General features: G+C 31.4%; 1 protein-coding gene across 2 annotated transcripts in view; it reads left to right on the top strand.

The window, feature by feature from the left end:
- LOC143237985 (ubiquitin carboxyl-terminal hydrolase 7-like) overlaps positions 1 to 19,096 on the top strand; it is a 76,229-nt gene extending 57,133 nt beyond the window's left edge. For both annotated transcript variants that reach the window (XM_076477820.1, XM_076477821.1), the window contains 14 exons: positions 1,930 to 2,022; positions 4,761 to 4,828; positions 5,920 to 6,074; positions 6,316 to 6,415; positions 7,661 to 7,728; positions 9,079 to 9,187; positions 10,871 to 10,948; positions 12,284 to 12,387; positions 12,620 to 12,788; positions 14,359 to 14,406; positions 16,084 to 16,155; positions 16,367 to 16,466; positions 17,979 to 18,108; positions 18,675 to 19,096. In XM_076477820.1, the coding sequence (XP_076333935.1) occupies positions 1,930 to 2,022; positions 4,761 to 4,828; positions 5,920 to 6,074; positions 6,316 to 6,415; positions 7,661 to 7,728; positions 9,079 to 9,187; positions 10,871 to 10,948; positions 12,284 to 12,387; positions 12,620 to 12,788; positions 14,359 to 14,406; positions 16,084 to 16,155; positions 16,367 to 16,466; positions 17,979 to 18,085 (1,271 nt within the window). In that variant the 3' untranslated portion in view covers positions 18,086 to 18,108; positions 18,675 to 19,096. The remainder of the gene's footprint in view (positions 1 to 1,929; positions 2,023 to 4,760; positions 4,829 to 5,919; positions 6,075 to 6,315; positions 6,416 to 7,660; positions 7,729 to 9,078; positions 9,188 to 10,870; positions 10,949 to 12,283; positions 12,388 to 12,619; positions 12,789 to 14,358; positions 14,407 to 16,083; positions 16,156 to 16,366; positions 16,467 to 17,978; positions 18,109 to 18,674) is intronic.
- The last annotated feature ends 2,201 nt before the right edge of the window (positions 19,097 to 21,297 follow it).

Genomic DNA, 21,297 nt, shown 5'->3' with positions numbered 1-21,297 from the left:
TTTAAATTTAAGGCAAGTCTATCAAACTGTTAAATTTATTTTGATTGCTTTAAGAGGTTAATTTTGCCACAAAAAGAAATAAACAAATTTTCATTGCTAGGTTTCTTTTATTTATACTTGGTCCAGTTTGACCATGTAGGTGTGTGTTGGCCGACATGATCTTTATCTGCTACTAACATTTTACCATAAAGTACAGAAATTTATTGCTCAGTGATTAAATAGAATGCATATGTACTGCTACAGAAGATATCTAAAATGAAATATTTCAAGTTCATGTTTCATATTTTTATGAAAATTCCCAAGTGAACGAAGATTATTTTTTTTGCATATTGCTACAGCATTTCCAAGGGGTTTCGGTTGTTTTGTGTACTGGAACATGTTGGGCATCCTTTGTTACAGTTTATCCACATTTAGCTGTCTTTTGACACTGACTTTTTATGGCAGTTTGATATCCAGTGCAGAGAGTTTATTCTTCACTGATATAAAATATCAAATACAGAGCATTTATTCTGTATTGATATAATATTACAGTATCACATACAGAGAGTTTATTCTGTATTCATATAGTGTTAGTATCAGATACAGGCATTCATTCTGTATTGATATAATATTACAGTATCAGATACAGGGGTTTATTCTGTATTGGTGTCGTGTTACACTATCAGATGCAGGGGTTTACTTTGTATTGGTATAGTGTTACACTATCAGATGCAGGGGTTTACTTTGTATTGGTATAGTGTTACAGTATCAGATACAGGGGTTTATTTTGTAATGGTGTAGTGTTACAGTATCAGATACGAGGTTTTATTCTTTATTGATGTAAAATATTTAATTATCTAACAGAATAAATATTTTAAACCTCTTGTTACATGCCATGTCTTTTACAGAGTTATATTCAATGTTTAACCGACTTCATTGTCAATGTATATGAATCACTCTATCACAATGTTGTTAATAAATCAAGTTTTAATGTTATGCAAGTTTTAGTATTTAATTGGCCAGGTGGTTAAGGTACTTGACTCATAATCTGAGGGTTACAGGTTTTAATCCCTGTCACACCAAACATGCTCACCTTTTTAGTTGTGGGGATCATTATAATGTAACAGTTCATCCCACTATTCATTGGTAAAAAGAGTAGCCCAAGAGTTGGTAATGGATGGTGATGACTAGCTGCCTGACCTCTGGTCTTACCCTGCTAAATTAGAGATGGCTAGTGCAGATAGCCAAATGATATATAGTTTATAATGGGATTATTAGTTGTACATGGTTCACAGGACAATAAAATAATAATATTAATATAAACAGTTGTAGTTTTCTGTTATGGTCTACAATCATTCTAGAAAGTAAAATATAATGTTAATTTAGATTTTTTTTTTTGGATTGTTAGAAAGTCCATAAAATTTACAGAGTCCATGTAGAGTTATGGTAGTAAAAATATTAGACAAAGTATAATGTTTTACAGAAAACAAAGTTTGTTTATTTAGGAGGTTTTAGAAGTTTTGTGAATAAGATTTAAAAGTGTTAGATGAATGGAGGTATGTTTAATTTTGACATGAAAATCACCTTACGCTAAGAGTACATATTTGTGGGCAAGTCTTTAATAGAAATTATCTAATTAAAAAATCAGACTTTTTGTGTACAAAAGGACTCCAAATGTTTACCAAGGTCTTTCAAATTTTCATAAAGATACATTAAGTACTTTAAGAGTTATAACCTGTATATCTTCATGGTTTCATTGTGGTTACAGAGCTGTGCATATAGGGTTAATATAAAATATTAAAATATCCAGTGCTTGAATGTACATTTAAACGTGCAGGGTAGATAGTTTGTTTAAAAGAACTTTTATCTCAACCATTTGTATTATTTTTTATCAACCAGTGCAGTCTAAATCACTGACTAAAAATATCATACTTGTTTCTTCTCTTGCAGGTGATGTTTTATTATTTTTGAAGCTTTATGATCCTAGACACAAAAGAATTTCTTACTGTGGACATCTATATATGCCGATCACTGCAAAAGCAAGTAAGTGTTACTGTATTCCAAGTTGCATGCCATGTCTAATACTTCAACATAAGTTTATACAATAATGGCTTAAAGCAGCACCATAATATGTATAGTAAGTGGTGGTGAGATAGATTCAGTGTATATCTGGAAAATAACCAGTGTTTAAGATGGTTTCAACCTATTAAGATCTGGTTTCTACTTCATTACCTTCTACTTTACTGTATTGGCTTATCTTCACGTTTTTTTTTCTCCTGTCATCATCAAATGAGCTGGCCTTTTATGATCAGTCATTCTATCGTATCTTTGATGGTTTTGTTCTTAGTGTAATTCACTAATGAGATTTAATTGAGTTTGTATAAATTGTTTGGTGGTGGTTGATAAAAACGTCAGGAATATTTTTGGGATTTTGTTGTTCATGGTGGTTTAATCACTCTTGTCAGACACTGATTTCATCAACATTTGATTGAAGAGGACAGTATTGTATATTAACATGTAATTAGTGCTTTAAAATGATGTGCTGATTTATGTGAGGCATTGTGAATACTTTTATTGGCAAATTTGAGTTCCTTGTTAAGATAACTCCGGTAACAAAACTGTAAGTATTTGGGAAAAATAGTTATTTCTCAATTTTATAAAGAGAGCATTGTATTGTATAAGAAAATTATAGAAAACTGTTTTCTGTCATGTAGATCTATTATTGTGGTGAGGAAGTTCAAATGTTATACTGTTTGTAAGATACCTTTGTTGAGTAACATGAAAAATCTTAAGTTTGAAACACATTTCAGTTATCTTTACCTGGAAGAGTTGGACAGTTTTTGTAATCAGTTAAACATTTCTTGTTTTATTTATTACTAATAATTTGTGGAATATTAGTAAAGAAGAATACAGCAGATGTATTTCTTTTTACATTGTATTATGTATCTTAGTAAAAATAAAAATAGATGTAATTACCATTTTCACAAATAGGTAAAATGTTTAAAATAATTTCTGAGTAGAATTCTTATTTCTATGGGCTTAATAATTTCTTCAGTACTAAGGTTAGGATTACCAAATTTTCTTTAAAATGTGATACAATTGTGACAAAGATAATATTTAAAAACATTAGCAGAAATGTTAAAATATGTCTCATAAAGCAACCATTGTGTTAAAGAATCTCCTACAGCAACAATGTTGATATACTGTCACCCATAGCAACTGTGGTGTTAAACTGTCACCCATAGCAACTGTGGTGTTAAACTGTCACCCATAGCAACTGTGGTGTTAAACTGTCACCCATAGCAACTGTGATGTTAAACTGTCACCCATAGCAACTGTGATGTTAAACTGTCACCCATAGCAACTGTGATGTTAAACTGTCATCCATAGCAACAGTAGTGTTAAACTATCTCTTGTTGCAACAGTAGTGTTAAACTATGTCCTATAACAACACTGTCACCCATAACAGTGTTGATGCTATACTGCCTCCCATAATAATGTTGATGCTGTACTGCCTCCCATGAGAACATTGATGTTGTACTGTCTCCTAGAATTTAATTAATTTTATATACAAACTAATTTTTAGTTTCCACTATATTTTAGGAAAATTATTAAAAAACAAAAGTATTAGTTTTTTCTGCCTTAAGTTACGTTTTTATTTCTTTATAAATAGTAACAGGTTTTTTATGAAATCAGTTATCCATATAAATGGTTATTGACAATATTTTGTAATAATTTTATTTGAACAAAAATTCACATTTTAGATGTTTCTTATCAATTCCAAGTAACTCATTATCAACACTTATAGTTTCTTTTATTATTCCTTGATTTTTTACGTTTCTTCCTTATGTTTTCTAGTTATTGCTTGTAAGTACCTGATACATTTCTTTCTTATGGGCCTGGCATGGCCAGGAGGTTTAGGCACACAACTTGTAATCTGAGGGTCATGGGTTCAAATCCTTGTCGCATCAAACATGCTTGCCCTTTAAGCCATGGGGGTGTTATAATGTGAAGGTCAACCCCACTATTCATTGGTAAAAGAGTAGCGCAAGAGCTGCTTTCCCTCTAGTCTTACACTACTGAATTAGGGAAGGCTAACATAGATAGCCCTCGAGTAGCTTTGGGTGAAATTAAAAACAAACCAAACCAATTCTTTCTTACTATGATTTCTAGTTGTTGCTTGTAAGTTCCTGATTCCATTCATTTTTTAGTTTTTGTGCTTTGTTGTTGTTTATGAGTACCTTATTATGTAGGTTTCTTACATATTATGTTTTCCAGTTGTTGTTTGTAAGTACATATTTCCATACATTTCTTATATATATGATTATTAGCTGTCATTTTAGTTTTATTGTTAGTGGATATATAGAAAAATAAATGTATATCTTTCTTTTTAGAAAGTAAGACCTTCAATTAATAATAAATAATATAACAGAATTGTACAGTAAAATGTGTCAATTAAATAGATTAACTGTTGGGTAGGGAGATTTTTTACTTAATTATAGTAAAATACCATTAACCATTACTTTTAAATCTTTACTGTTTTCACATTCCTTGTATAGTTTTTCTGTGAAGTGTTCAAGTCTTATGTTTTGAGTTGCGTGCTTAGAATTTAGTAAACTTACAGAATGTTTATTTCATACAGCACCCTGTTTTAAGTGGAGAGTCTTTGTACTCATGCAAATTATTTTATGTAAATTAAGAGTTTCATAAATCTGAAGAGTTTTTGAGACAAGAAGTGTAAAGTTCATGGCACATAATTTTTATTTCTTTGTATAATCTAGGGGAACTTGTTCCAGAGCTAAATCACAGGGCAGGTTTTCCAATGGATACCAGTCTCATGTTATATGAGGTACGGTGCTGGAATATAGATTTTTTTAAACTTGGATCAACCAAAAACAACAACAGTAAAAGTAAAATCCTTCACTAATGTTATTGAAAAACTTTATTTCAAAGCTGAAACTAGTAAAAGAACATATTTATTATTCTCTTACTGAATGACCTTGTTCCTCACTAAAGTACCACGACTATTGATATTTTTCAGTATTTAATAATATTTTCCTTCTTTCACTCAGTACATAAAACAGAATTACCAAATATTCAACTGTTCCAGTAAAACGTGTTTGTAATTTGTTTTATTTGTATTTGTTAGGAAGGTTCCTAACTATATATACATTATTACTTAATTTACAGATTCGTGGTACAGTGGAATCACTGCCATTCCAAAAGTTGTAATTCCAATATTAAATCTTTTAAAGCATTTAGTAGGATATTGAACTTCTTTGTGAGGAAAATAAGGAATGAGCCTCTAAATATTTTCAAGTGTCACATATCATAGAGCAAGGTACATAAAGCAAAATATATATTAGACAACTACTTGCTAAAGTTACTGTTGAAAGTGTAATATATTCACTAGAATAAAATAGATTTCCCTTTATCTGTAGAGCACCTAATTTTCTAACATAAAAGCCATCAGTGTTGAAAGTGTACCTACTAGAATGAAGTAGGTTCCCTTTCAGTTGTAGACCACTAGAGTTTATGACATTAAACCTGCCAGTATTGAAAGTTTGCTCACCAGCATAAAGTGGATTCCCTTTATTCCGTGTAGTATAATGAATCTAATCAGTTCCTCTGATCTGTAAATTTTCTTAACATTAAATTAGCTAGTTGTGGGTGTATTTAATTACAGCAGAATCGAATAAATTTAGACAATATGTGAATCTTATATTTGTGATAAATTTTTGTCCTATTCCTTATTTCTTCCAAAAGTATAGAAAGAAAGGTTTGTTTTTATTTCTTGAGTTATTAAAAGCTATTATTTATTATACTGTGTCATTTCACCGATTGATTCAAACATGGTGTGTATCTTTCAGTTCATAATGTTACCTATGTTATGTATGCTTTATGGGCTGTTGGAGAATAAATAGCTTTAAAACTGTGTAGGAAGTTAAGCCTAACATCGTGGAGAAGATTGAGGACCTTGATCTTCCCTTGGAGAATGTTTTAGAAGAGTTGATGGATGGAGACATAATTGTGTTCCAACAAGCAGACATAAACCCTGATGAATTTGAACTCCCAACAGTCAAGGACTACTTTAGGTGAAAAGTTTCCCATTTTAGCACTTAACACGAAATGAAACTTAATTAAGAATGTACAGAGATTATTGTATTTGAATGTTACCACAAAAGTTTCTTTGTGCTGCTGGTGCAAAAAAAGTTTTTATATTCTAAAAATTTTGTTCAACACCATCTTGTCTTTATTGTCCAAAGATCTGTTCAGTAGAAAATTGTCTTTAGTTTCATGGGATATATTCAACACAGGATTGTCTTTACTTTCTAGGGATTTGTTCTACAGGGTGGAAGTGACTTTCTGTGATAAAACCATCCCCAGTGATCCAGGTTTTGTGATGGAACTTTCTCTCAAGATGAACTATGACCAAGTAAAGTAACAACATGTTTTAGTGCTTCATGTACTGGAAATAAATGGTCAAGAACATTATTGAATTATACATTGTACAGTTTTGCAACATGGGTGTTTGAAACATTGATATAGCTTTCTTACAAAAACTTGGTGTATTTGAATAAATGTTTTATCATTACTGATTATGGATTTTATTGCATAAAAAAATGCAACTGCAGTCTCTAATTTCACATTTGTTTACCCTAAAATACATTTTTACAATTGGTGTGTGTTGAAGCTGCCAGGTTGTAGAGCATCAGATAAGATGCAGTAGTAATTTAATATCTTGCACTGATGTATGTGTTACGTATGCCAAAGTGTCCAACATGGTTGCTACTTTCCATATGTGACAAAATGGCTATTGACCTTTGTTGCATTAGTGCTTTACTTCTACCATCTATTTTTTTTGTATAATTAATTTATTAATAAATAACTGAAAACATTACTGTGTATTTTTCTACCCCACGATGCGTGTAAAAACTGTTTTTGTTTGTCATGTGGCAAAATTGTTAACACATTCTACACAGCTTTGTCGATTATGAAAAAACTGTTGGACACTGGTGATTTATGTATGATTTTAGGTTTCGTGCAGTTAGAAGTATCAGTTAATTAACAATGTGTTTTTGTAACCTGTTATAGATGTTGATATTGTTAATTTTACTTTAGGTGATATTTTAAGCTTGGATACACAACATACATATTAGTAGCACAATGTGGATGACATGAAAGTGTCATGAGGTGTTTTACACTTTAAGACACTTTATTTCTCAGCTTATTTTTATTTAGAAGCTCTAATGTCATTATAAAAGGAAGTAACTGTTTCACACTTGATTTAGTTTTTCAAGTTTTCAACTCATCATGTTTTAAAAAGGATATGATCTACTCTACTAGTTTGTCTGTGACTCAATGTATGTTTGAACTAGAAATGTTAAAAACTGTGTACTGTGCCATAATTTTATTGTGATTTTAAAACCTTATTGATCAGTGTTTCTGAACCATCAGTTTTTGACAGTCAACTTGCTGGTTTGTGAAATTTCACAAACAGAAGCTGACAGAATATTCATATGTATATTGTAATGGATTTTAATGGCCTATGACAGTATAGGGAGATAGCGAGTTGCTCTGTGGTATTCAGAATGGTGAGAAATACTGATATAGATAATGCTTTGTCCTTACGTTTATTAAGTTTCTTTATGAAATCCTAACCTTTCACTTTATATTGTAGATGGCTAATGCTGTTGCACAGATATTAGATACAGATCCATATTTATTGCAGTTCTTCAAGGCTCAGAGGTAAGCTGATATTTACTATTGAAGTATTTGTATTATTAGCTACTATGATTTTATGATTGTATGTATTGTACTTTCTGGTGCAGTACGTTTGTCAGTGTTTGATTATAAATACTTAATATGGTAGTATTGGGTGATCAGAATTATTTACTACTGTAGTGTGTGTGATTGGAACTATCTTTCCGTATCAACTTGCTTAATCTTAGAAATGTAAAACAATACATTGTGTAACTCTAAGTGTATCTTCAAAAACTTTGGCAAGCTTAGTTTAAACATTATACAAAAGTATGCTGTGTACAAAAAACACATTTTTGCTTCTAAAACTGAAATATTTCAACTGTGTGTTTGTCTGTGAATTTATTAAACTCTTTACTATCAGCCTGAGTTAAAAAGTGATTTTTATGCTAAGAATAAAAATGCTTCATGTTGTGGTTTTCATATTTCATTTGCATTAAGACCTAGATTCCCAGTGACACATATGTATGTCTGTACTCACAGTGCTAGAAACCAGGTTTTGGTAACCTGTGGTGTGCAAAGTACAGGTAGTCCAATATGTAGCTTTGTGCTTAATTACCAACAAACAAATAGTGCATTAAAACCTTTTAACCCTATTGCAACAGGCCAGTATAAAATACTGAGTTTGTACACACATTTGTACATGTTGGATGTAATAGGTGTGGTTGGACATGCTTAGTGTTATAATATGTGTAATTGGACATATTTACTGTTGTATTATATTTGGCTGAACATATTTTCTATTGTAGTGTGTGTGGTTGGTTGGATGTATTTATTATTTTGATATATATGGCTAAATGTATTTGCTGTTATAGTTGAATGCATTTACTGTTGTGTGTGTGTGTATGGTGGGATGTGTTTGCTATAGTAATATGTGTGGTGGGACATATTTGCTATTGTGATATGCATTACTGGATGTATTTGCTATTGTAGTATGTGTGGTTAGATGTATTTATTATTGTAATGTGTGGTTGATCATCTGATTAATAAATTTATTACATAAAACTATGATTTTAGGAAAATAGATCATGTAATCTTCATAATGTAAGTACAGTACTAAAACTAGACCAAATATGGTAGTTCACAAGGTTGTATGTCAGTTTGTACTAACTTTCTTGTTTTAGATAATTCCAAATTTGTCTTTAGTTTCCAACCAAATTAACAGTATATATGTAAGGATAGTCCAGGTTCTTTAATGATGGTTTTATCTTATTGTGGTTTGGCCTTCTTGTGTGGTACATCCTATATGTTTATACTAAATATAAATAATTTTAATTTCTATATGAGTGTGCTATTAAATTTTCTTCGTGAAAGAATGTTGTCATGAACTTTCTTTAGCTATAGAGATGGCCCTGGGAATGCTCTTCGTTGTACATATGAAGGAACTCTAAAGGATCTTTTGGTTACCTTTAAACCCCGGCAGCCAAAGAAGATTTACTATCAACAGGTAAGATGATATTAGATCCTATATTTGGCTGTCACACTCTAATGTTAACAAGTATCTAAGCCAACTAATGTAACTTACTTTATGAGCAACTTTAACGATGAGGAATCCATTTTGAGACAATAAAGTTTGCAGATTTCCTTTATTATTACCAATCAAGCCATCTGTGTACTTTACTTAATGAGAACTTTTAGAAGGAAGCTACTTTCTAATGGAGGTAAGCATTGAAGACTGACTTGAATGTAAATTTTAGTTAACCAACCAGTTGTTGGAAGGTTGTGGAACATGCTGGAAAAGGAATAATTCCGTGCAAAGTAGAAAGTGTATTAAAATATGACACTAAAGCTTATATTCAGACATACATAAGTTATCTGAGAAGTGGAAGTATTTCAAACACTCTATTACTTTTAATACAGATAATGTGATGGAAAATTTGTTTACAGTGGATATTGAAATTATTAGGTTAAAAATTGTTAGGTCTCTGTACAAATTAAATCACATTAAATCCATTTTTGACTTCTAGATAGCACTAGGAAATTTTTCCACAATTATAAATTTATGTTTATCTACATCACTTACCAATTGAATGTAATAAGAGGAATAGGAGGCCTTAGGAAGTGACGTAATGGATCAGATCTGAATGTTGACCCCATTGTTATTATGGTACAAGTCAATAAACTGCATTTCAGAAGTTAAAAGTGGGCACATACACACAGACTTTTGTCTAATGATAACTTATGTGCAACTGGTTTCAACCATATGCAAGTAAACAGTGACATCTGTTGAGTGTGATGATGAGTAATTTAGTATAGAGCAGTTTGTATTCCAAGTGATTTACAACCTTTGTGCAGTATTACTTATTATACACTTTAAAGGGCTCTAAAACAATGAAATTTAAGTATAAATAGATATATACTGTAACAAGCTTTAAACTGCTTAGGATAAACAGTTGTTTCATGTTACAGTTTTTTGTCATTCTAGAAAGAAAATTGTTAATGCAGGCTTATATTTAATATTTTTTGTGGTGGATATCAGGTCAAATGGACCGAATACATATGAGAGTTGGTGTAAAGAAAATGGTAGAATATTAAGCTTTTAGTATTTATTTAGGAGATTATATAACTGTAAATTTGACAGTTTTTAGGTTTTTAATGTTGACATGAAAATCACCTTGTACTTGAAGCAAGTACAATTCTGACTCCCCATATTAATGAAAAGAGTTCAAGTAAAAGCAATTAATTAGAATGATCTGACTTTTTATGTACAAAAAACGTGTAACATTTACTGAAAGTTTATCATATTTCATGAAGGTACACATAAAAACCTGTTAAAAGTTACAGTATGGAAACTTGAAGTTACTTTTGATCCAGTTAGTTGGTGTAATGCACTAAGTCTGTAGTAAGACAGTTAATAGTGAAATAACCTTTTCTCATACATGATTTTGCTAGGTTTAAAATCCTTGTTTTTTTGGTGCCTAAAAGGTGAAAATTTACTTGTAAGAGTAAAATTTCATGTTTTATTAACTTGAAGAACTAAATACATGTATAGTAGTGATTTGTAAAGGAATAGTACTATAGTAATATTCAGGAGATTCAACATAGGATATATTGATTGTGAGACACGTTTAACAAGTGAACATTTCTGTTATAAACGATGACATACAATTATTTTATTTTTATGTGACAGCTCAGTATCAAAATCAACGAGTTAGAAAATAAGAAACAGTTTAAGTGTGTGTGGGTTAACAGCAAGTTAAAGGAAGAGGTAAGTTACATATTTTATATCACAACTATGATTCAAATGACATTTAATTTTATTTTATTATTTTGTTTATGGCTGTTGTAAAACACTGGTGGAAGCATTCTAAAGGGTTAAATAATTAAGAGAATTTTGTCATCTGCCTAATGGTTACAGTGAACCCAAAAGAATGCATGAAACCACAAATAATTATCTCAAAACTTCTCATGATGTATCTCAGAACAGCTGGTATGGGTGTTAACACTCCTACCAAAATAAAGCAGAAAATGACATTTTGATCTTTGTAGATCATTTTAAGGTTAACAAAGACCTAAGAAGGTCGAAACATTGTTCTCTGCTTTATTCTAGTAAAAGGTTTAATACCCATACTAACTATCCTGAGATACATTTTTACTTCAAGTGGGTTTCCTGTCATCATGAATTACTTCCCATGATGCTTCAGGTCAACCACATTTAATCTTGGCATTAGCCCTCTGTTCAGAGATGACTTGTAAAGTCACCATATAGTTGGTGATTGTTTGGATCAGTCTGGAGATTTACATTGAGTTGTTTATAACATGTGTATTCATATTCTGAACATAGTGGACATACATTTTGCTGATGTTTTAATGATTTATTCACACAGTTGAAGAGGATTTAACACTTTCTGCACCTTAATGTTGTTTTAGTTCATCTTTAACGCTCTTGAACACATTTTATACAAAGCTAGAAGTTGATTTTTCTCCATGCCATGTGTTGTTTAAGCTCTTCAATTATGAACGCTTAGAAAAACTGGTTGATTGCAACTTTTTTATCCCATTTTAAAGCAAGATAAAGGTTATATAACCTCTCTAGGTTTATAAGTCCCAAATGTGTGTGAAGAAGTAAGAACCCCATATTGTATCACTTCGTCTGGAGACTCTGTGCCCTACTTCCTGATGGGTAAATCAACTACAATCAACAATTAATATTTGCTGTAGATTTTAATTTTCTTCTGAAGCTGTGGATAAATATGTTTTGAGTTTCCAAACAATAAAAATGACGAATGAATCATTTTAGGTTTTAAGTTATTTTTAAACATTTTGTGTTTAATAATATCTTTTGTTAAGTTTTAAAATATTCTTTTGTATTGTTAAACTGTGAAAGTTGTATTAAGTTTTAGAGCTGATTTTCTAGACATGTTCTGTCTCAGGATTTATTGAAAGTTGAAGTTTAAAGCAAATATTTTTCATTGTTTTCATATGCAAGTAATATTCTAAAAAAATAACTGATTATTTTATAATTCCAAGAAGCTGTGTTAAATACTTGGTTTTCTACTATGTTCTAAACTTCTGTAGATTTCATTTACTTCTGTTGTTGCAGACAGAGTTGGTGCTGTACCCCAGTAAAAACGGTAGTGTTGCAGAACTTCTAGAAGAAGGTAAAAAAGTTGTAGACATGTCTGATGAAGGATCTGGTAAACTTAGGTGAGCAGCTTCTCTATTGTTATTGTGTAAAATATACACAGAAGGAGATATTAGTTTGATTTATAATAAGAACAAATGCAACATGACAGACATACACGTAGATGCTATAATATGAGTAGTGTAGAAATTCTTTTTGATATCACAGATGTCATAAACTGAGTAATTATTACTAAACTTGTGGAACTTTAAAGTACAACTTCTTAATTCCAATCAAACACTTCTTACTCTCAAGGTTACTAGAAGTTATAAGTTATAAGATTTTCCTGATCCAACGTGAGGACGTCCAGTTAGAATGTCTTAATCCTGCTGGTACCAAAACGTACAGGATAGAAGAGATTCGGAAAGAAGAACTTCATCTGGCTGATGATGAGCTTTTAGTACCTTGTGCTCACTTCCATAAAGTATGTAACCGTGTAATTGAGATTTAGTTTGTCTGCAATCTTATTTGAAGGGCTTTATTAAAATAATGTATGTTACCTGTTTCTAACAAGGAAACTGTGTTTAGTTACAAGTCTGATAATTTACCTTGATGGGTAGAACAGGCAGAATATCCATGCTAAATTGACTGTGAAGTAGGTGGTTACTGCTTATTTCAGAAACCCTTGTAGAAAATATACTTTTTGACAGACATCAACTGCACAAGTAGATAGTGTGTCAACAAATATGTTTTCTGTAAGTGTTTCTATAATAAGCACTATCTGCTAATTTCATAGTCAGTTGTATTAGGCCCAGCATGGCCAGGTGGTTAAGGAGCTCGACTTGTAATCTGAGGGTCGATGGTTCGAATACCTGTCACACCAAACATGCTTGCCTTTTCAGCTATGGGGGGCATTATAATGCAATGGTCAGTACTATTTGTTAGTAAAACAGTAGCCCAAGAGTTTGCAGGTGGGGGTGTTGACTAGCTGCTTTCTCTCTAGTCCTACACTGCTAAGTTAGGAACAGCTAGCACAGATAGCCCTTGTGTAGCTTTGTACGAAATTTAAAAACAAACAAACCAACAGTTGTATTACCAAAGGTAGTTTTACTCAGTTGAGGATTATTGTTAAAACCACCAATGTGGTTGCAGAAAAAGACTTTTATGTATTTAGTAAATTTTGAAAAGTATATGAATTTTAGCAGATGTTGTTGTTTTTATGTTTACTTGATAGTATGTAATTGAGTATGAGCTACTCATTTTGATTTGTGAGTAGCCTAAATGTGAAAAGAGTCAGTGAAAGGGGAAGGTCATTTAACATTGATTTACTTTTTTTACCTGTAGTAAAGTGTTCCCATCCCTGTGTGGGTTTTGTATAAAACTATTATATGTTCTATTTTAGCAATGGATGTCTCTTAAACTGTGTAGTTTGAACATGATGACTTCTTTTATGAGTCCTTGTGGCAAAAACTGTGAACAGATCCAATGCTTGAAGACTTGTGTGTTTTATTGAAAACATTTGGGAAAATTAATCACGTGACATTGTTTTGAGTGTGTGTGCACTTACTTGCATGTATATATATGTATTGGGTAAATATTAGGAAAAGTATTTCGGGGTATGTTTATGTAATGATTAGTAAACAAACTGGGAGATTAATCAGTATGATTTATAGCATCACAAAATAATCATTTAATCAGAATTATGATTAATTAAACATCAAAATGATATAAGTGTTTATGATTACTGTCTTTGATTATTCAAGCTATATAAGTTAGTTAATATTTCAGTAACGAAATAATGTAAAGTTGTGTTTCCATATACCATTATTGTTATATATTCTACTTGTTAAAAATTCATGTAAGAAAAAATTAATTAATTAATAACAATTAATTAATTATTAAATTTCCACTACTTGCCTGACTTTAGTTTCATATTACATAGATTTATTTAGTGAATATTTCCAATGCTACTCAGATATATTTGTGAATTTTGGTTTGTCTTTTTGTCACATGTTTAGTTGTTGTTTTTTTTCTCTCTCTTTCTCTGTTGGCAGGAAGTCTTTTCAACATTTGGAGTTCCATTTCTTTTAAAAATTAAACATGTAAGTACAATTGATTATGTTGGAACACTCCTTAAAAATAAGTAGAGGTTAGTATGTAGGAGAGCTTTTTAAAAATAAGTACAGTTTATTATGTGAGAACGCTCTTTAAAAATAAGAACAGTTTATTATGTGAGAATGCTCTTTAAAAATAAGTACAGTTTATTATGTAGGAGTGCTTCTTAAAAATAAGTACAGTTTATTATGTGAGAATGCTCTTTAAAAATAAGTACAGTTTATTATGTAGGAGTGCTTCTTAAAAATAAGTACAGTTTATTATGTAGGAATGCTCTTTAAAAATAAGTACAGTTTATTATGTGAGAACGCTCTTTAAAAATAAGTACAGTTTATTATGTAGGAGTGCTTCTTAAAAATAAGTACAGTTTATTATGTAGGAGTGCTTCTTAAAAATAAGTACAGTTTATTATGTAGGAATGCTTCTTAAAAGTAAGTACAGTTTATTATGTGAAACGCTCTTTAAAAATAAGTACAGTTTATTATGTGAGAACGCTCTTTAAAATAAGTACAGTTTATTATGTAGGAGTGCTTCTTAAAAATAAGTACAGTTTATTATGTAGGAGTGCTTCTTAAAAATAAGTACAGTTTATTATGTAGGAATGCTTCTTAAAAATAAGTACAGTTTATTATGTAGGAATGCTTCTTAAAAATAAGTACAGTTTATTATGTAGGAATGCTTCTTAAAAATAAGTACAGTTTATTATGTAGGAGTGCTTCTTAAAAGTAAGTACAGTTTATTATGTAGGAGTGCTTCTTAAAAGTAAGTACAGTTTATTATGTGGGAGTGCTTCTTAAAAGTAAGTACAGTTTATTATGTAGGAGTGCTTCTTAAAAGTAAGTACAGTTTATTATGTGGGAGTGCTTCTTAAAAGTAAGTACAGTTTATTATGTAGGAGTGCTTCTTAAAAGTAAGTACAGTTTATTATGACCATTATGTCAGGGTGGATGATCCTAGAGTTAGCTTTAAGTAGCTTAGTTTTATCTTTTTAATTTTTTCCACCTTTCTTGGTCAAGCAGTTTATGCATACGATAGAGTAAAATTAACATATTTAAGTTAGGGTTAACCATTACAAGAGTCTGTCTACCTGTAAACATTCATTCCTAGAATTATCAAGCAAGAAAGATATTATGATATAGGAGCAACTTTTTTTTTTAACATTAGAATTCTTGTAAATTGTAAATAATAAAAGAAAAAAAATTACTGACTTGATTATCACTGTGTAACAAACAGAATAACCTGTTTTATTCGTGAAATCTACATTCAACATATAGTTTTGATCAGTGTTTCTTAACCACTGATCCATAAGATTTTATGGAAAATAAAAACAAGTGATAGAATATTCTTTGTAATTCATAATGAATTTTCATTGTACTTGCTTTTATTGATTAATAGCTTAGGACAGAGAGCAACAATCTGGTCCTTAGTATGAAAGATTGTCTAGAAATGCTGGTTTAGATCAAAACATTGTAAAGCCACCAAGAACAGAAGAGGAAATTAATGATGAAGTTATGTTAATTTACTTGATTAGGGTGGAAAATACATAATATACATTTCAATGTAAATCATTCACACATTTATTGTAAAGTTGGTTTTGGTACTATACCGTGCACAGTATAGAGGTTTTTGTGTATATAAATGGTCTTGAACTTTGGTTTTTATAGAAAGAACCATTTTCTAAGGTCAGAGAAAGGATTCAGAAGAAATTGGAAATACCAGATAAGGATTTTGAAAAGGTAACAACAAGATGATAACTTAGTAACTTAAAGATTCACATATAAATTATATGACAAAGTGTTGTATATTCTGTTTTCCATTAAATAAACTTAACCAAATCTATCAGCAATGCTGTTAAGTACTTATTTTTGTGCTCTGTGTACTTGTATTACGAATGTGAGTCAGTTGTGTAGAGGTAGTGAATTAGGTCCTCTTTCTTTCTTGTTTCAGTATAAATTTGCAATTGTGGTGATGGGACAGCCGCAGTACATCAGTGAAGACACTGAGTACTTTGTTAATATTCAAGATTTCCTGCCACACCCACCTCAAGGTAAGTTTAAGTAAAGTGGTGTGAATATCAGTATAGTCTCAAGCTAAAAGGCAAGACCAAAATCTGCATCCTTTGAGACATCAAAACTTAGTATATTAATAGAAATGAAGTTGTATATATTTTTTAAATTCAACAAGTATTTAACAGTTGTTTTTCAATTACTTTGTCTTGTGCATTTAGGTATAGTCATCTTCCTGTAAAGATAACCCTAAAGTTCATGTGTATTAGAAGAACTTTAGTTATTGTGACATGGTTCATGATCCTAGGATTGATGTCTGTTAACAGAACATTAACCATTGTGTCATGTGTCATGATCCTACAGTTGATGTCTGTTAACAGAACATTAATCATTGTGTCATGGTTAATGATCCTACAACTGGTGTCTTTTAAAAGAACATTGATCATTATGTCATGGTTGATGATCCCACAGTTGATGTCTTTCAGAAGAACATTAATCATTGTGTCATGGTTGATGTTTTTTAAAAGAACATTAATCATTGTGTCATGGTTGATGATCCTACAGTTGATGTCTTTTAGAAGAACATTAATCATTATGTCATGGTTGATGATCCTACATTTGATGTTTTTCAGAAAACATTAATCATTATGTGAGACTTTTTGTAACCAGATGATTTGCCAATGTATGTATTTTAATTTTTTTTAACTTTGTACTGTCTTGCCAATTCAAGCACAATTTAGGATTTACTTTGTGGTAATTTTCTCACAATATTTAGTTGTTTATTATGCTTATGCTACACAAAATTCTGTTTATGGCCTCAGCAACTGTGAAAGTTTTAGTCAATAAAAATTAAATGAAGTATTAGTGACGTGAGATGTATTTGATTTATAGCATTACCACCCCCTCTATTAGATTATAATATAGTTTTAATGTAATCTCTTGCCACAGTGACAAGGGAATTGGTTTCAACCTGCCTGTCAGAACTACCAACTATTCATTTTTAAGTACATATGAAACTACAACCTATGATCATCTAACACATTAAATGTTTGTTGTAATAATTGTTTGATGACTAAATTTGTGTGTAAAGTCAGAAGATATTTAGCCTGGGTTTTGAGTCATGAATATATGCACAAATTTACCAACGTTTAATTATGGGATAGCTGTCGTTGTATTGTGCTTTCTAATGGAACCAGTCTGTAGGTTGATTACATACACCATTTAATAGTACACAGTGTTACAGCCTAAACTAAAGAATGCTTAGGTTACTTATCAGCAGACAAATTGACTCTCAATAAGTAAAAATTTTATGTAGGATATCATGGATCAGATGAAAAGTTGGTACATACTTCTTAAATAGCAAGAATCAGTTTGTCATTGTTCAATAAGTTAATATCTTGTTGAGTGTGAGAACTTAGAGCATGATTTGGAGGATGCTGTCACCTGTAATATTGTTTTACACATAGAGCACATGTCAGAAATGTTCTGCCACAAATAATTTAATGTTAGTACTTTTTAAAAAGGTGACATTTATATAGAGTGTTTGCTTTCAGGAAGTTCCCTGCCACCAAAACCCTGGCTAGGATTGGAACATATAAATAAGGCTCCTAAGAGATCTCGATGTAATTACTCAGAAAAAGCTATCAAGATTCATAACTGAGTGAGATGCAGTGACCTCTTGATGTGAGTATCTGTATAAAAATGATGTTATCTACAGTAACCTATAGCTACTGTATCCCACACAGTTAAAATAATAAAATAAGTTAGCATTACTAATACAAAATATGTTAAAGTTAGATGTGTGATTTAGTCATTGTGTCTATCATCCCCAGTGGCTTGGCAATAAGTCTAAAGCTTTGTGATGCTAAAAACTAGATTTTGATACTTGTTGTGGGCACGGTATAGATAGCCCATCTATCTGCTACTCTAATGGTAGTTGTATTCTTTAGTTTCATCAAAAAGTGTTCATATTGACAAAATGGAAATACTTAGCTGTATGTTATAGGATAAAAGATATAGCAACTATCTGTTTGAGACCAACTAGTATTTATAACTGAACTACAATGGGTGTATGCGTTTTTGTATTTCCTGTTTTTGTCCAGTTTCTTATCTTTTTTTATGATGTAGAATTAAACGAGTTTTGTGTAAACAAAATGTAACTGGAGTTAAGTTGGAGAAAAAGGAATTTCTAGAGCAAGAGATTGATCGAATAACATTGATAAATAGAAAAATCAAGTTCTTTGTTACAGATGTCCAGCTTCTAGATCTCCCACAATCAGCAGATTTGCTCTTGATCCGAGAGGTCCCTGTCTCAGCCAGCACTCAGGCCTGGTTTTGTGTGTACAGTGTGGGGAGAGTGAAATTATATGTCTAGTTTTTTACTTGAATCCTTGGCTGCTAGAAGTACCCTACTAATCAAGGTTCAGACCTACATAGCTTGATTCCAGGCCAACCCGTTCAATTATATTTTGTTTCCAAGCTGTTATTTCCCATCAGGTTCCCTCTAAATGTTAAAGGATATTGAGTACTGCAGTACTGTAGGTGATAGTGAACACTGAAGTCGTGAGACCGAGTTTGTACAGTGGAATTACTCAGCACTAAGTGTTAAGTCATTTTAATATTATAGTGACTATTGTATGAAATTTTTGAAAATAAAAATTAATCCTGTAAATTGTCATTATTTTCGTTAGTATCGTAATCTCGCAATTTTCATGTATCTGTTAATTAGTTTTGAATACTGTTGATGTGGTGCTTTAGAAAATGCAAGTAAAAGTAATTTATATCACCTGTTACTTGTGCTGATAACTGTGTAGTTGTATGCTGATAAAAAGTCTGTGTGAATTTTAAAAAAATTTTCACTCTTTAATTTTGCTCTTTTTATCACAATGTCAGACTTGCCTGTTGTACGGAGATAAAGTTATACACCTCTTCAGTTATTTTTCTTTTTATTAAGTTAACTGTTTAATCAACTATAATTGGTAGCTATACTTTCATATTACAAACTAATGGTGGAAATATTAACATTTAGCTACCAAAGAGAGGTAAATAGAAATAACTTTTGAAATCGACAAAATTCTGTGATGGTATTGTCCCACAGTTAGGATAATTTATTTTTTTACTTTTGAAATTGCAAGTCCAGGTGCAAACAGTTGCATTATTTATATTTTAAAAAATCCCCGAAAGGTTAAAGTCTTTATTCTACTTTACTGGTTTCTTGTAATTATATAATGTTTATGAAATGAATCTTGACACAAGTAATAAGAAATCTGTTTTATCCAGCATTATTTCTGAACTGGACCTCTTGGGGGTCACATTATTCAACAGATCAGGCTAGCATAAGAATTATAATGTTACAGATGTGCCTTTGTAAGTTATTAGTTAATAGATCAGATAAATACAACTTAAAACACTGCACTGGACAGTACACTATCATTCAACAGATCAGGAACATGTGACTATTACAACACTATACTGGACAGTACATCATTGTTCAACAGATCAGGAACATGTGGCTATTACAACACTATACTAGACAGTACACCATTGTTCAAATCAGGAACGTGTGGCTATTACAACACTATTACTGGACAGTACACCATCATTCAACAGATCAGGAACATGTGACTATTACAATACTATACTGGACAGTACACTATCATTCAATAGTTTAGGCACGTGTGACTGTTACAGCACTTCAACTCAGTATACTATTGTTCAAAAGACTAGGCAGGTTTGACTGATAAAACATTGTCTACTGGACAGTATGCTATCATGCAACAGACTAGGCACTTGTGATTGTTGCAACACTTTATTCTGGGAAATATGCTATTGTTCAACAAGTTAGGCACTTGTGATTGTTGCAATACTGTATTCTGGACACTATGCTGTTGTTCAACTGATTAGGCATGTGTGACTGTCTCAACTGTATTCTGGACAGTATGCTATTGTTCAGCTGATTAGGCACATGTGACTGTTATAACTATTTTTGACAGTACATAATCCAACAGTTCAGACAGGTGTAACTCGCAACACTGATGTGAAGAGTATGCTATCATTCAACAGATTAGGCACATGTGACTGTTACAACACTGTATTGTGGACAGTATGCTATTGTTCAGCTGATTAGGCACATGTGACTGTTATAACTATTTTTGACAGTACATAATCCAACAGTTCAGACAGGTGTAACTCGCAACACTGATGTGAAGAGTATGCTATCATTCAACAGATTAGGCACATGTGACTGTTACAACACTGTATTGTGGACAGTACACTATTGTTTAACAGTTCAGACAAGTGTGGCTTATAACACTGTGATGTGGACAGTACACTATTTATTGAGCCTTTCAGATAAGTATGACTGTTACAACACAGTGTTCTGGACATTACACAATTGTTTAACAGTTCAGACAAATGTGACTTACAACACAGTGTTCTGGACAGTATACTATTCTCCAACAGCTCAAACAGGTGCAATTGTTAAAATACTATACTCTAGGGATACCCATATCTAGCCAGAAGTAAACATCATTGATCAAATTTTGTCCAAACTCTATCTACTTTACAAAACAGGCTGTACTAAAAATGTTTTGTTTGAGTTACTTGGTGATAAAAGCTACCTTATGTTTTCTAAACTGTAAGGAATAGTTCATACAATAGTGATGTGCCCCAAACATGATGTGCCCCAAATCATACTATTTAGCTCATCTTTCATTATTTCCGATAACCTGGGTAAGAAGTGAGTTGACAATTCAAGAAGACTCCAACATGATCCGTGGTATAAAATTCTTGAATGTTTCTATGAAAAGATGAACCTAATTTCAGAATTCTTATTTTACTGTTGAAGAAAGAATGTTTGTATTTGATGTAGAT

The sequence above is a fragment of the Tachypleus tridentatus genome, chromosome 13 (genome assembly GCF_004210375.1).
Source record: "Tachypleus tridentatus isolate NWPU-2018 chromosome 13, ASM421037v1, whole genome shotgun sequence".
Taxonomy (NCBI): Eukaryota; Metazoa; Arthropoda; class Merostomata; order Xiphosura; family Limulidae; genus Tachypleus; species Tachypleus tridentatus.
The sequence above is the reverse complement of the archived record's forward strand: the minus strand, read 5'-3'. Positions and strand labels throughout refer to the sequence as shown.